This window comes from Nymphalis io, chromosome 10 (genome assembly GCF_905147045.1).
Source record: "Nymphalis io chromosome 10, ilAglIoxx1.1, whole genome shotgun sequence".
Classification (NCBI taxonomy): domain Eukaryota; kingdom Metazoa; phylum Arthropoda; class Insecta; order Lepidoptera; family Nymphalidae; genus Nymphalis; species Nymphalis io.
Window position 1 is genome coordinate 4,672,279 of NC_065897.1, and position 18,245 is coordinate 4,690,523.

General features: G+C 30.2%; 1 protein-coding gene across 1 annotated transcript in view; it reads right to left on the reverse strand.

The window, feature by feature from the left end:
- Positions 1-18,245, reverse strand: part of LOC126771339 (zwei Ig domain protein zig-8-like) — a 40,732-nt gene that overhangs the window by 14,566 nt on the left and 7,921 nt on the right. Inside the window, exon 2 of the mRNA XM_050491189.1 lies at positions 3,612-3,706. Coding sequence (XP_050347146.1) covers positions 3,612-3,669 — 58 coding nt within the window. The 5' untranslated portion in view covers positions 3,670-3,706. The remainder of the gene's footprint in view (positions 1-3,611; positions 3,707-18,245) is intronic.

The following is an 18,245-nucleotide window of genomic DNA, read 5'->3' on the forward strand; positions in this document are numbered from 1 at the left end:
TGACTTAACATTGGTTTCGACCAATGTTAAGTCATTTAATTTAATTTCTTAAATTAAATTTAATTTCTTAAATTAAATTTAATTTCTTAAATTAAAATAATAATAATTCGAAGGTAGATTTGAAAATCTACCTTCGAATTATTATTATTTCTCACCGGTGACGTAATTTAATTTAAACTTGTAAAATAGGTATTCATAAGTGCTTTATATAGTCTCCTAATTTAATAATTAAAAGTCTGAAAAATATCAAATTATAAAATATATATTCTGTGCTGTAAAAAAAGACTATACTGTTTCGTGAATAATGATTTATACCAATAGATACAATGCATAGTAGACAAATTTTATTAAATAAATTGTACATTTTTTCGATAGGCAAAAATTTTAAAATAGAATTTAAAAGAATCTTTCCATACAAATATATAGCTTCAATGAATTTCATGTATCTGTCAAAAAAATGGAGCAGATTTTTTTTATTGAATCATTTTCGGGAGCTGAGCCAAAAAGCGGGAAAACCATTGTGTCGTTACGATATACCGTACCACTGTCATAAAAAATAACTTTATCCAAAAATAATTTAAAAAACAAAATCACTTAAGTCGTACACAGAAATAATGAAAAAAAATAAAAAAAACACCTTCAATTAGAAACACGCATAAACTCTAAAAGTAATTAATACTGTAGTTATATAATACGTTTGGTTTAAATCGTGTTTAAAAAGTTTTTATATTAAAAACTAGCAAAACCCGTGTCTTTGCCAATTTGGAATTCATTTTGTAATTATTAGGTAGTCCAAAAGAAAAAAAAGGCTGCTTTGATTATCGCTAACTCATAATTATCGGTAAAAAGAGGCAGCTATTTTGAAAACACAGACAAACTTTAGTATTACTTATTTGTATAGAGTTATATATAGATAACCATGCCCTTCTAAGCACGCTGCTCAAATGAATCTGTTGAAAAAAAAAATTTCGCACCCTTAGCGAAATTTTGACTTTGCATCGTACTGTACCGTACCGTACAATAATATTTCCAAGGTCTAGTCTAGTTTTTCAACCGCAAACGACACAAATATATTAATTGAAATTTGAAAAAATATTATTGACGATGAATTATTATTATTGTTTTTGTGCATTAGGAAGCGATCTTTAGAGCTACAAAATAACTCGTTTAAGTCTCAGGTATTGAGGTGATTCTATTTTTTGTCAATACACTTCGTAATATGAATCGGAATTCTAATGACGCTGCGTATCTTTAAAAAAGGAAACTGGATAAGTTACAGTGTACGTAAATAAAAATTGCTGTTTTTTTGAAATTTCAGTGCAGAGCTATTATACTAATATTAGATAAGAAACGCATGGCTACACATAATTTCGTTTTATAATATAATAATTGGTAAATTGATAATATTATCTTTAATTGACGTACGCCATCTCACCACTATATTGGTAAGTTTAACTAAATGAATTAAATATTTATTATTGCCTATTTAAACAGAATAAAATAACAATATACAGTATGTAAAATCTCTAAAAGTAGAATGATCCAGAGTTATATAAACATTTTAGGTGTACATTTATTTTAATTTAGAAATAATGACGTTTGCCAGATTTGACTTTTAATGTAAGTACTTGTATTCAAACTGATAAGCTTTTGTAGCCTATTTTCCGTACTATAGCGTATAGCTTGTGGGGAATACATACAAACTATTTTAATATTAATAACGAACTCGATACTTGCAATAATTAAACAACATAATATAATAAATAATATGAATATAATAAAAAAAGTATAAAAAATAATAAATATTAATTACAACTCACACCCCCGTGAACGGCGTTGTTAAGGAGTACCGATGACTTATGCCTACGCGCCATCCACGAACGTCGTAGCGTCCTTAAATAATTGTATTCCTTTTCCATGCAATTATATATTAATGTGATTCTTAGTATTTCTTTGTGGTGTTCTGATTTCTGTGACTTATCTTGTATATATTTTAGTGTTTACTCCTTCTGACTTTTGTTATGGAGTAAATTATATGTCTGACCGAATCGACTAGTTACTTTTTTTTTAGACTATTGAACTTATATTTGCTAGGCGTTAGTAACGCATACGCGTAAGGACCCACTAAAAATAACAGGTATTAAAAAAAACTCAATCTAAAATGTAATATTGAGTTTGCGAAAACATCTGCTTACAACTGTGAAATTATCAGATTGCGTTGTAACTGAAGCTATGAAATGTCACGTCACCGAGCAAAGGGATCATAATTTAAAATTTAACACTTAATCAAGCTGACAATCAGGATTTACGTCTGCTCCCTGAGGGTCTTATATTTTCCGCACCATTTCTTGTCACGTCTTTTAAAATGTTCGTGATTAATATTTATTTTGGTACTGTTAGTACTAATCATTACAAAATATTCGGGACAAATTGTGGATTATTTAAATATTTTAATTGATAACTTTGTTGTTTTAGTACCTAAACTAAATAACATAATATGTATATAAATTCTCGCGAAATTAATACACAATTACAAATTTTGTAACAATACGCACTAATATATATTTATTATATAGCAAGCAAATATTAACTTCATCGCAAGGATTGCTCTTAATCTGATATCGCCATAAAGCGCTAGAGACTGAAGTGTCAATTTCATATTTTAACCTTTGTCACACATAATGTTTTAATTTGAAGTGATAGTTTTTTTAAGAACTAGTAATAGATCCCGATTTTGTCAATGTTAGTAATCCTAACCTACCATCGTTGAACCCAAATGTCCCAATGAATAGAATACGTGAGCCTTAGTTGAAAATATGCAAATGTTATAGCAATTTTTTCATGAGTTGTAAATTCTGATTTTATACACGAAAAATAAGAAATAATCGTACATACAACGCTCTGAGAAACCATAATCCAAAGTCACGCGAGTACAGAAACATACATAATCATCTACGCCCTTTTTCGTTTAGCAGATGATAAGTTAAAATACGATCTGTCTTCTTCTTTCGAATGTCAAATCAATAATGACAGAAAGAGAAATCAATGATTAAGTAAACATCCGCTAAGTAACGTTTGTAGGTAATGGCTCTAATTTTTTACGCGAACTAAAAATACTTGAAGTTAATTTTGTTCTAGTTTTGATGTTAATCTTCTTTAAATTATTTATCGATTAACAGTAATGAGTAGAATAAAATCGACTTGTTAGGACCACTTCGTTTAAATAATATGTTGTTTGTCCTTATTTTATATTTACGTTTTGAGTGTTACATTTATATTTCATATTATTGTTATGTTATCACATTTTAATCCGAGTCCCTTCAACTGTCATTACTGAACCAAAAATTGTGGTTAGTAAGCCAAATCCCATTACATAATAATATTCATCATTAATCCGAATGTTGTAATAAATGTACAGCTCTCATATTATAAATAAAATATTTTAAAATTCTGCAAAAGTAATCCTCGACTATCAGCACGTCACGTACGCAGAGAATTGACATATAAATCGTCATGTTTTTACATAATGGCACCGTTGCACAAATGGTCACATAAAGGTCAAAATTGCTTACAACGTTTCGTGAAACAAGGCACGGGTACAAATAACTCACCAATAATACACGAGAGAAAATGGACCGTAAAGAGGCAGGCGGCTGTAGTACGCGCCATCGCTTTCACAGGCCCCCAGGGTAAGGGTACATCGTTCCTGAAACAAAGACTGTGTTAATAACTCCTCAAAGAAACCTTTGGTCTTTTGTTTGAGCTGAAAATAAATAGACTCCAGACGAATGTAGGTTGCAGTCAAATGTTATAACCGACGTCAAAATAGGCAGATTAATGTTACTTCATGGTTTATGCGAAAATGTTATTTATTAGCCCACGAATTGTTACTCAAGAGACGTTATAATGTTATTATATTTCGTGTAAATATAAAGATCGTTACTGAAAATAAAACGCATATGTTATGTTGATTTTATTTCCATGAAAATAAAAACAGTACTAAACAGAATTTGATATTAGTGAAATCGTCGAAAGCTACGCCCTCTATATATTCATTAAACCTGTAATTATACTTTCTGATTTACGCTACAAACCGAAGCATGTATGTACCTACTATAATAAGTATTATTGTTTAGCTGTAAAATAACTCATGTGAGAGAGCTACCTATAAAACCTTGCAAATAGATAGCTTTTCTATAAGCTGTCTTATTTATTCATATTGATTATCCAATACAATCGATGTTTATTTTATGCGCGATATACAAATATAATAAGGTAAGCATTGATTAAGTATCAGTTACATAAATTTTCAAATTACTTAAAAAAAATAAAATAAAAAAATAAGGAAAAGTAATAAAAACAATCTGATGAATGATTTCAAAATAGTTAAATTGTTGACGAATGATTAAAAAAGGTTTAAAATACTGCTTCGTTCTATTTTAACTTAAATTAAAACTTTACTTCCCAGTGATGACGTTCGTTCATCGCCTAGATTGTAAACAGGCAACAAAAAAAGTAAGTCATTTCATATTCAAAGTAATCTTAAATTATATGAAGAAACACAACTTCTTAATAATTTAAAACCTTTATTCCTCCGTCGACCTGAAGCGTGTTTCCTCAGTAAACACATATTTCTTATATTTTCACGTTAACGTCACGGTTAAGTTACTATAATCGGCCGTTATCGATTTCCTTTGTTTGGCTTTGTCGTGGAACACTTGGAAATTATTCGTTTAGCTACATAATAGGAGAATTTAATTTCATTTAAAATACCCTGCCTCTGTTCATGAGCTTCAAATTGTTCGAGAAAATTTAATGAAATTATCCGCTGACTAACGTTAAGGTGACTATACACTTGTTTGGTGTTATTCAATTTAAAGCGGATAGTCAGCATTCCAATAGAAGAAAAACTATTCTCCAAACGTTAGCTTTCGTTCATTCCTTTTCACTTGATATTGAGCAGATATCAACTATACAATTGTTAAGTTTCGATTAATAAATATAATACGTTATTAATAAAATAAAAAACTTTTCGTAATACCACAGAAAATGCTCACCGAGAATAATTTCTTAATTGGAAATTATTGACAATTAACAAATTTTTGTGTTTTGCTTTTTTGTAAAGGGTGAGTTAGCCTGTGTAACTACATGCACAAGGGACATAACATATTAGCTGCCAAGGTTGGCTGCAATGACGATGCAAGGAATGATTAAAATTTATTGCAGTGCCAATACCTATGGCAGTGGAGACCATTTACTACATATAAGATGGCCCATTGGCCAGTTTGTCTGCTTCATTTTAATAAAATAAAAAATACTATACATACACATATTTAAAAACGTATTCGAATGTTTAATTTCTCTCTGTAATGTTGACTTTGACGAGCCGGTTGGCGTGGTTGGTAGAACACTTGCCTTTCACGCCGAAGGTTGTGGGTTCGATTCCCACCCAGGACAGACATTTGTGTGCATGAACATGTCTGTTTGTCCTGAGACTGGGTGTAATTATCTATATAAGTATGTATTTACAAAAAGAAAAGTAGTATATGTAGTATATCAGTTGTCTGGTTTCGATAGCACAAGCTTTGTACAAGCTTAATTTGGGATCAGATGGCCGTGTGTGAAAAATGTCCCAGGATATTATAAAAATGTTGTATTTTTTGTTAACTCAAGACCGATTTATTTGTAACTTTATTGCATCTCGTATTATGTTATTAATAAACACAAAATAATGATATTTGCAAATAATATTACATTTATAAGGAACTGATTATTTCTTCGTTTTACATATTCAGAAATGATATTTAAATTTTAATAAAATACTAAAATCGAGTCTGTCATGTAACATTAAACAAGTTTGTATTCTACAATAATTGTATGTAAATATAAGAACTTTAACAGCTTGTTATCAATAAAATAAATATAAACTTTTATAAAAAGCCGAGTTTCGAGGCTTTAATGATCATTTTAAAATATTAATAAGACACGTAACACCGGATCACAATGTCGATGCTATTCAGAAGCGGCAAGAAACTAATTAGATAAATGAATACATTATATAAGCTAGTTTCTGTAAATGGTATGGATTTTTTTATAGAATAGGTAGGTGAAAGAGCATATATGCCACCTGAAGGTCACCAACGCCCATAGGCGTTAGCATTGAAAGAAATATTAACCATCGCCAATGTGCCACCAACCTTGGGATCTAAGATGTTATGTCCCTTATGTCTGTAATTACATTTGTCCTTCAAACCGAAACACAACAATAACAAGTACTAATGTTTTGCGGTATAATATCTGATGAGTGGATGGTACCCAGATTAGTGTGCACAAAGCCCTACTAAATACAAGAGATATAAGGATAACAGATATAGGATCATAACGTTACGTTATCTTAAAATAAACGCCATGAAGTAAATAAATACCAGTTTTTCATTCGCATCCATTATCAATAATTACTATTAAAATAAGTTCTGCTTAAATATTGTTTCTATTATTATTTTGTTCTACTTAAAGACTTACTTTTCAGTATCGGTTGCAACTTTGATCGTTTAATGGTCCGTTCGTAAATAAAAGCTAAGTAGGTAAAGATGCCTAATAAAGTTTAAGCAAAGTCATCTTTCTGGCCTACTTACCAGGTTGAACCGATAAACTTAGTATTTTAGCATAATCGCTGTTGAATTTTGTTTCGTGTTAAAATTTGGAGCCTCTGAAAGCCTCTGGAAAAGTAAATTTACGACTAAGTTTTAAGCAAAAGAGTGTCCCCTTTTCGAATAATAAATTATCACCAGACTGGATTATTATTTTAATAGAACAACCATTTTATAAGGTGTATTAGAATTATAAAGTCTAAATCCTTACTGATATAATAAATATAACAGCGAGTTTGTTTGTTAGCCTTTCACGCATTACACGCATACACGTTGTCAGAGCTACAGAAAAGGACATATATAAATATAATCCTGGCTTGAGGTTCAAGCTCGCTTCATACCTAATTTCATCAAAATAACAGATAGACAGACTTACTTTCTCACTTATAATATAAGTATAGTTAGGAGATTCCTTGATACATAGAGCGTTGTTATAAAAATAAGACGCGCCCTAATTAAAAACCGCCATTTTCTTGGTGGATAGAAAGATGAAGTAATCAATCAAGTTTAATCGTGTCATTTGGAATCTTAAGAGTAATTGAGTCAGTCATTTACTTCAATTTGTATAAATTGGTGTTTTATTTTAAAAAATAGCAATTTGAATTTTTATAAAATCAGTTTCACTTCTAGATGCTAAGTTCAAAATATACATGTCAAACTATTTTCGATAAAAAACTAAGATGTTTTTGAATAATAAGAAATACACGTCCAATTGCTAGCTAGTTTATTCAAGAGACAGTTGTCCAAGACAATCCGAATAACAAACATTAAAACAAATATTATTAAGGTTTTGAAAAATAAGTTAAGTCATTAATATAGTGTTAATACCATTTATATAGTTTCAAGTCATAGTCCCTTTTTAAATAGAAGGAATTAATCAAATCGTAGAAAATTCTATAAATAAATATTGATACGAATAAAACAACAATAAAAAAAAACATGAAAGTTAACATATATTTCAATTTTTAAACTGGAATAACTTATACGTTATGTACGTCATGCTTATTCATAAAATTGAAGTGCATAAGCAATTCCAGGATACTATAGCAAATACATACTACTCATCATAGAGTAGTATGTGTTTGCAATTAAAAACACAAAGGAATCAACTAGGATTGGTGCATTAGAAATGAAAGGAATTACTAATGTATTTTACAAAAGATAAATCAAGATAAAGGCAAAGCGCTAACATTGAGGTGGCTGATTGCTCGCCTCCCTAATAGAATAAAAAATCTCGTTATTGCGATAGGAAATGTTTAAGAATTTAATTATACTACATAACAAAGCTTTGAATGTTTTTGGATTTCATGGTAAACTTCCTTTTTAATATTATTATAACTGTTACATAACTCGGCAGATCCAATTCACATTGGTGGGTATATGTGACAAAAATTTGTCCGAAAAAGTCAGCTTTCTTCATGAGACAAATATTCACAACCACTGAGAGCGAGATGATTTATAAGCGCAAAATTAAGTATTTATTTAATTATTATGAAACACTAATAATATGATTGCTTTGTGCTATTGTTTTACACACACAAAAAACATCAAATTCGATCTACCCTTAGGAGAAGTTAAGTGACATACACACGTACAGAAAAATTATATATATAACGCACGAAAATCAATGAAATATTGTTAAACGTAGTACTAAATTGTTCACATCAATATACTTAAGACATCTTACACAAAACAGAGACGAAAAATATATCATCTTGATATAAATACTTTTATCCCAATTCCTCTTATCTATAATCTTGAATAAATGAGTTGGATTATTGTACAAAGATTGCTAAGCTTAGCCATGTTGAAATGGTTTTTGTTACTACCACGCAATGATCGATAATTTTGTAATAAGCTTATTATAATTCTAAGAAGTGTGTGAAATAAAGTTAATAGGGGGTAACTAGGCCATACCCCAGCAGTGGAATATGTACAGCTACTTGGTTTTATTCTATATAATAAAAAATAAACGTTAAAGTTGTATGTGTAAGAACATTATAAAAGTAAACAACATTCAATAAACTGAATATTGTTAACGTATTGGAAAATGTTAAGCCGATTTCCAATCGGCCGATTTGAGTGCTCAAATTTGCCACAGGTAAATATGACGTAAAATGTATAAAGTTGCTTTATGTTGTCAAAAAATAGAACATTTATATCAATTATGACTATTTGTTTTTAAATTTCGTATCAAGTTCTACTGTAACGTGTAGCACCGTACATGTGATATAAGTGAAACTTCTTAAATATTTCTTTATATTAATTTAAGCTCTTTGTCTTTTCTTCTGTACATCATATCTTTCTTCTCCCTCATGTTACGAAACATGCGTAATCGAGACGCCTACTTAAAATTTTACTACTAATTCTCGTTCACTTATCGATTATCGACTGGCTGTCGCTTAGAAATGTCACTTAAAAAAAAACATTTCAATTTTTGGTGCAAAGTATTTTTGTTCTTGTAAAATTACGTAGTAATCGAATGTAAAGCAGTTTGGCCCTAGTAAGCTTTCTATTCACGAATGTACACTTTTAATTTAATGAAAACTTTTTTGTTAACTTTGCATAAATTGTGGTACTATTAGAAATAAAGATGGTAATAGGTTTTTTAAAGAGATAAATCAAAACAACTATACAACAATAAGCTAAACGTAAATCGACACATATAATTTAGACACAAAAGACAGTCTTGATTCCTTTGTTCTATACAAAGGAATCAAGACTGAGCAACTGAAGTATTATTTATGAGATATCCGCCACAACCGAGAGTCCAAGCAGAAGTGAGTAAAAGCAGCCTGGCCGGCCGATGAGCTCGGCAGGGCCAGTTCCCACCACGATGACCATCACGTGATCAAGTCTCTAGGCCACGCACCGTCGGAAGATATTTCTAACAGTACATTAATTTGTACTAATTTTTGCCATTTATTATTGATTTGTTAAAAAATGGCTATTCGATTTTGAGCGAAGTTGTTATCGGAACTTTGAAAGTTAAAATAGCAATACGATATAAATATTACTATTCGTAGTACATAACAGTAACAGTAACAGTACAGTAACAGTAACAGCCTGTTAATGTCCCACTGCTGGGCTAAAGCCTCCTCTCCCTTTTGAGAAGTAGGTTTGGAGCCTATTCCACCACGCTGCTCCAATGCGGGTTGGTAGAATACACATGTGGCAGAATTTCAATCAAATTAGACACATGCAGGTTTTCTCACGATGTTTTCACCTTCACCGTCAAGCACGAGATGAATTATAAACATAAATAAGGCACATGTAAATTCAGTGGTGCTTGCCTGGGTTAGAACCCACGATCACCGGTTCAGGCCATCGGCTTGGTTCGTAGTACATAATATAATAGAATTATTAGCAGATACTTCGAATAATAATTGAGAACTAACTAACTCACGTGTGAATAATGTATGTGCAGTACATCAGCTTGGAGACGTTTTTGTGTTTGTAGTAGTGCAACGTCAGCAGATAAAAAGAACCGTTATACATATTAAATGTAACACATTTGTATATATTATAGTCATCCTCATCTTCGCTTTCATCTCATAAATCATATATCTAAATTATAATTCGTTCTTATATTGTCTGGCCGAGTCGACACTCTACACTAAAATTACTTTTCCTCTTCAATAGAATAAATATACAAACAAATGATTCTTAATTTCTCTAAAATTAATTATTGTATGCTCAACTAATGTCATTATAGCATTCATATTTATTGTTACCTTTTCTTTGCGGCGTTAATATTCACTTTCTCGCATATTTGAAAATTACACTAACGTTACTAGCTAGCTTAAACTGGTTTATTTCGGTTTTAGCTACTGTATAAATACTACTTCAAATGCAAAAACGTCTCCTACTTGATTTATCTTTACGTCGCTGTACCTTAAATTTATTTAAACAAACTTACAAGCTATCAAATTTAATGAAATTGATTTCATTTATGTATTATATTTTACTTTATGTAAAGGATTAATTTTATTTGATAAATGATATAAATCGACTCGTATTAAGGTTTATGAATAATTTATAAAATTCAGATGACATTACAAATATATTTAAGAAACTGAATGATCTTCATCATTAATTTTCGTAAAAAATATTATTTTATAATAAAGTTATTTTTATTCTACGTTCACCTGGAATTTCAGTGGACCTGCATAAAATATTAGTGCCATTACCGTTCGCGGGGATGTACCAATTTGTCGGCGTCCGCGTAAACAAGACAGATGACTTCCTTCGTTATCCATCATACTTGCGGTGACCGTCTCTGTTAAGTCACAGCCTTATTCATTATTTGCACGACCTACTTACTTTAAAATGTCATTTTTCGTCATTTATTCTAATACGAGAATATAAAATTCGAGCTTTTCACCTGAATATAATTTTAAGCGGGCTAAAATGCGATTAGTTTTTTTTTTTAGTTTGGCATTACAACAAGAAAACGTCCCTTTTTTGTATATTTACTAATATTAAAAATGGGAAAGTAATTTTATTAAGTAAGTTTATTATGGCCAGGTTTCAACCTGGACATTTCTTACTAAAGAGTTAATGTATTTTAGAAAATAGAAATTACATGATCAATGAAAAGAAACCAAGGTTTTAGCATGTGAAATAGAATGATGGCAATAAAGATGAAAACTATTTAGCTTCAAAGAAGATGTAACGTGAAATGAATGTAAACATTTATTTCCATTTTCAACAAATATAATAAGAATGTTGAAAAACAATTATTCATGAGACTATGCATTATTTTGCATAGGCGTGTGGCGTGAGACTTGAGGCTTGAAATTCGTGTGATAATCATTGAAAATATGTGTTTCAAATATAAAATTGCTCTATTAGCAAATGTTTGGTTGTACTTAAATAAAATAGAATATTGAGTTATTTTAATACAGTTAACTGAAATATTACAACTTTGAATTTTAGTCATAACATAAAAGTATATGCGGTAACGAACATACATATAAAAAAACGTATAAACAGGTTTTTTCTTCACAAATTTTAAAAATATACAAATATTTCATACCTTCAAGTTTATCAAATTTAACGACTTTTTTCCATTAATTGTTTGCAAGAGAATAGCTTTTTTATATTACGAAAAAAATTCTCCAAACAAACTTATTTAGGTTTTGTTTATTTTATCTACCACCGCACAAGCGTTGCTCCACTAACCTTTGAGAACAAAGATGTTATGTCACTTGTGCCTTTGGTTACATTAACTCGTTCATGCTACACACCAGAACACAATAATACTAAGTATTGCTACTTAGTAACCTTCTCCTCAAAAAGAGGAGAGGAGGCCTTTAGCCCAGCAGTGGGACATTCACAGGCTGTTACGGATTACGGATTGCTACTTGGCAGTTGAATATATGATGAGTGAGTTTTACCTACCCAGACTCGCATGAAGACCTATCACTATTTTGACCTATTATGGTAGTAATCGGTAGGTACAATGTACTGCGTTTTTTTTCATATTTAAATTATATTATATTTTCACATTGTGAATGTTAATTTAATAAATAAAATAACAGTCTATGAATGTACCACTGCTAGGCTAAGGGCTCTTCTCCATTTGAGGAGAAGGTATGAAGCTTATTCCATCACGCTGTTCCAATGAGGGTTGGTATACACATGAAAATTTAGAGGTGTTTGACTGGTCTTAACCCGCAAACATCAGTTAAAAATCACTTGCTCTAACCTCTGAGCTACCTCAGCCAGTGATTATTATAATTTATTTCAAAGTTACTAAGGGGTTCGTTAAAACTTACGTTTGTCCTAACACGCTCCAATATTTTTACCACATCCATCCATATTATCATGAATGAAGAAAATTATAATCAAAAGAAATCCAAAATTAAAGAGAATTAACATGTTATAGTTTAATAGTTAAAGGATGCAAGAATCAATGAAGCGTCTGAACTGAAGTTAGTTTTTGGTATTTGAGTTTAGCATTTTCCGATGAGTTTACAATTTGTTCTTTGATGAAGCTCTATACAATCAGTATAGTTCATTTTTTTACAATAGGAATACTGAAAGTTCATGTATCTAGAGATTAAGAATAACCTAAAAGTTTTTAAAGTAAGTATTGAATTACAAACATCTAAGCTATTCATGATTAAATTGATTTGATGAAAATTATTTAATCTATACTTGGTATATATTACACATGCACTAATGGTAGGGCTATGTGACAGTCCATGCGTATGTACCACCCACTTGTTACATATTTTACCGCTAAGCAGCAGTACTTAGTATTGTCGTGCTCCGGTTTGAATGGTAAATGAGCCAGTGTAACTACAGGCACATAAGGGACATAACATTTTAGTTTCGAAGATTGATGGTGCATTAGAGATATAAGGGATAATTATTAGCACGGCGGCAATATTTGTGGACGGTAGTTACAACTTACTATTAGGTGGCTCAATTGCCTGTCTGCCTACTTTTGATATAAAATAATACTTGCAAATCTAACTTCTTCTTATAAATAGAAAAGTTGTCCCAAGTTTTGCTTGAGCTTTTGCATATTAACGTTCCATAAAATTTATTTTTAACATTGAGAGACATCTGACGATGATACAATCCATAAATACATAAAAAGGTTTTATGTTGTATATGAATAATGACATGAAAAGTTTTCACTTTCAGTCTGGGCCACTCTTTTGTATAAAAATGTAACAGAGTTATTTAACACAACTATGTAATTATAAATTCCGATTGTACACGAATTAACAAAAAAAAATCCTGAACATTGTATATAATTCTCTCGTTCCTGAAACAAAAGCGTGGTTAAACTTTTCAAGCGATTTATTCGAATTGAGTTATTCGCGGAAATATTTTATTACCAACCGCATTCCGTATTCAAGTGTTGTTTTCCTATCTATTAAATAATTTAACTGGGGATATCGCTGTAATACATAACACCATCGTTGTATTGAGGTTTATCGTAATTAGTGAATAATTATAATGTTGGTTTAAACTTGTATTATTTATTACACGAATAAAACGGTCACGTTGTGCATTTGGATATAAGCATTAAAATATTCTTCAAATTTTTATATAAAATATTTATATATATATTTAAAAATTATTAAACTGAAAATAATTAAAAGTGTATAAATAATAGACGAATAATATTATAGTAACAAACGTGTAACAAAATAATTTTAGGTCAAAAATTTTACTACGAATATTTATGTATCTTATCTAGATTTTTCAATCCTGTTGAAAAATGGTAAACTTTCAACTTATATTTATCTTAGAAATCTAGACATCTTCAATTTCGATGCGATATAGTATTTGAACTATGCCTTACCTGTATAGTTTATATTTTAAACTAGCTGAGGTAAAATTGAAAAACAAACTTACCAATAAATAATCTTGGTACTTTGAGTCAGGGTAACATTTCTGAGTTTCAAATAACGTAACAAAATTTCATCACAATCGTATGAATAACTTAGGAATCCACAAACATTAACTTTTATTATTAAGAATATCATTTTGTATAAGAAGGTCATCACGTGATTTAATTTTATGATTTCTGTCATTTAAGTATAATAAAATATCTTAATATGACTTTAAACAAATCTTTTAAATGTATTTCTTATTAAACATTTTATAACTGCAATATATTCAGCGTGTTTGATATTATGTATTCTATCAAATAGTATATAATTTGACTGCCTCGTTGGTCTAGTGGCTTGATGTACTTACTCGTGGTAGGGCTTTGTGCAAGCTCGTCTGGGTAGGTACCACTCACTCATCAGATATTCTACCGCAAAACAGCAATACTTGATATTGTTGTGTTCCGGTTTGAAGGGTGAGTGAGCCAGTGTAATTACAGGCACAAGGGACATAAAATCTTAGTCCCCAAGGTTGGTGGCGCATTGGCTATAAGCGATGGTTGTCATTTCTTACAATGCAAATGTCTAAGGGCGTTTGGTGACCACTTACCATCAGGTGGCCCATACGCTCGTCCACCTTCCATTCTATAAAAAAAAAAAAATTGTAAGGCCGCAGACCCGAAGGACCTGGGTTCAATTCCCAGGTCGGGCAAATAAAAAGTTATTGGGTTTTTCTGTCAGAAAGTTCTCAGTAGCAGCCCGGAGTATGGAAGTTGGAAGTGTGTACACTCCCGTGCCTCGGAAAGCACGTAAAGCCGTTGGTCCTGCGCGTGAACTATTTCCGGTTGTGTCGGATTGCCGTCCCGTCGGATTATGAGAGTTAGGGAATAGAGAGTGCACCTTTGTTTTGCGCACACACTTGTGCTCTATAATATCTCCTGCGTAGTTGGCTAATCTGGCTTGAGATTGGCCACCGTGGCCGAAATCGGTCTGGAGGACATTATTATATATAATTTCATCAGTGTTGACTTAATTAAGACGAAAAGAGTTAATAGCTGCTGAAACACTTTTAAAATATACGTTAAAGTTGATAATGCAGATCGATTTATCAAACGTCTTATTAGTATAAAAGTGCAAAGTGAGTGAGCCCCGTAATAACTCTCTCAGCGTAAAGTACCGTCGATTCGATGGCCATCAATCATTTTTGTATAGACTTCGAGAACCACTTCAGGCATATCGATGTTTGAAGGATTTCTTTTACCATATAAAAAAATATTTATCGAACATGTATACACAAACAAAAGTACAACTTTTGTAATCAGCAATCTTTATATACGTTCCAATCTCAAAATCAATTAATCCAAAAATGTTTGATTTGTGAATTAATCGGACGTTGCGAGTATTATCATCGATACTGAGTAAAAAACACTAAATATTGTTTGTCAACTGTAAACCACTGAGTTTATTGAAACATTGTTCAAATAGTCTTTAATAAATCAATTTCTTCAACAGCGTGGCTTAAAAATTTACATCTTAAATAATATTTGTTCTGTTCGTTTTTATTATAAAATTTGAGTTATTGTTTTATATTATAAAAAAATACATGTTATCTTTAATGATATATCAACGACACGACCACACAATTGTACCTGTGCAGTTTTAATTATGTTGAAGTTATATTTATCGTGTAAAAAATATAAAATATTTGTGTTAAAACACGTATTGCTATTAAAATAATCTATATCATAAATATATATTATAAATACTAGTTTGCTTGTATTGCTATTCAATCACGCTCCAAGAAATGGTCGGGTTCTAATATAATTTAGAATAGAAATCGGACTTTGTGGAACAAAAAGAAAAAAATTGTGTTTTTAAATATTATTTTACACGATTAATGCAAACCAATTGATTACTCATTTAACCATTGGCTTGTGCCAATGTCTAGAGTTGTCTAGAGATTTAGATTTAGATCTAGAGATTTTTAATCCAAAAGTGGTCCTTTGAGCCGGATATGCTTCGCAATCAATGAAAACAATAAGAATATGCAAAAAAATACAAGTTCGTATCTACTAGTATACATTGATAGATACATAATATGTAATATTATACAAGAAGAAGATATTTCTGAAAGTAAGAGACGATAACGTGAGTTTTGTTTCCCATTTGTTTTATGAGGTACTATTCAGTGTTCTTATATTATTGTTTATGACACGAGCAACTGTTCGGCAATACGGTCACGTCACCAAAGCTAAATTTAATAATAAACGTCGCGTCTAAACTATTTTTATTTATTTATTAGAAAGTTTTCAATCCACGATTTTATTCATGTGGAATACATACTTAGCTCTTTTATGAGTGATTTATTTAAGACGACTTTCGTTAAGTTTCGCAATTATTTTTTTTGTTTATTTCATCAAAATTTGTTTAACATATATGTCAAAACAATAAATTTTGTTTTAAATTTATAATATTTTATGTATGATCTGAATAGCTGCTTGCTGTTCATTTCGTCAACATCTTACTATTGCGCAAAATTAGAAACGGCCATTTGTCTATCCAAAATAATTGATCACAATAAAAATACATAAAAACATATTAAGAAACAAACATATAGAGTACAAATTTCCTGTGAAAAGTCATGATTTTTTTAGGATTTTCTCTCTGACTATATAGCATTAGGACCTTATTAGCCCGTAAACCATAATCCACTAATTAGTAATTTAGTGGTTTTAGCGTTAAAAAGCCTTGATTGATAAATAGTTTGAACTTCTATGTCGAGCTTATATTTTTAAAATCGAATTCATTTCAATAACTTCTATTAACAAAAATTAAAAAATAAAATAAAATAAGCATGCATCGAAATAAATAAAATTGAAATTAATTCTCAATTATTTAAAATGAATGAATGTTTCCGTTTCAACGTCATTGGGTCAAAACAGAAAACATAAGCAGTATAACATATTCGTATCCCTATGAAAAATAGAACGGTTTGAATGGTTTATATATTCTATTTTATGTTACACTATGACAAATTCGTGTAAGTCAGGATTTTGACCGCGTTGAATTAGTTGCTTTACTCTAGGGAACCACAAACATATATGTATTAGAGGAGAGTGGGGAAAATAAAGATGCGTGTTATATACAAATTCGTTACTTTTATTTACCAAAATATAATTATATAACTTCATATATAAAATAAAAGGAAGATATCAAATAATCAATCGAATGAATGCAATGAAATTAATGTTGAAATTGCGATAACAAAATACGATGTTGTGGGAATTTATATCAATAGTTTGAGTGTACCACAAGACAAATTATGGCTTACTACGACAAGCAATAGATAAAAAAATAGCAACCTGCATTAATTCACAGGAGATCAAAACCCAAACAAAACACAATTTCATTAACAAAATGTAATAACAATATAATGTAATATATATAGATAAAAAAATAATTAGATAAATAAAAATAATCAAAGAATTTCCGAAAATTTCCGTCGAAAATTTATTTGTCATAACCAGAATTCTAAACAATTGATAACATTTAACAATTTCATAGAATTATTGCATCAATAAAAATCAGTAGCTTTGGCACTGGCTGAAATTATTAGAATTCGAACAACACTTTGATCCTTTTGAAATATTGAGTGTTATAAAAAATGTATCCAGTAACCGTAACTGGCTTACCATAGTAAGAGCCTCTCATGAAAGTACAATAAGATATATCGAAAGAAGAAAACGGTGGAATAATTGAAAACGCACAGACTAAATTTAACAAACGATTATAGATGTTCAAAAGCAATACCGAGATAATTCATACAAATCTCATGGAATTTGACTATGTTCAGAATAGTAATAAAAAATTCTGTTCCCAAAAGTATACATTTATTCCCAAATCAAATAGATCATCGATAATAACCATGACCAATTTGCACTTTTCTTAATAAGTGCTTGTAATTGCCCTTATTTATAATTGGTAATTGTGAGCTGGTATTGCAAGCATGCTTCTCGTATTTATTATATAAAATATAATTTTAGTAAAACCAATAAAAACAGCTTGAAATCCCCCGGCTTGTACACTGAATTTAAAAAGTAAAATAATATTTATATATTTTCAAGTTACTTTTGCAGCCAGTGTTCATATTTAAACATATTTGACTTGCTTAAAATTTTTAAATAAAATTTTGAATACAATTACATTATTTTTTTATTTTTAGTGCTAATTAAGTTTTATACAT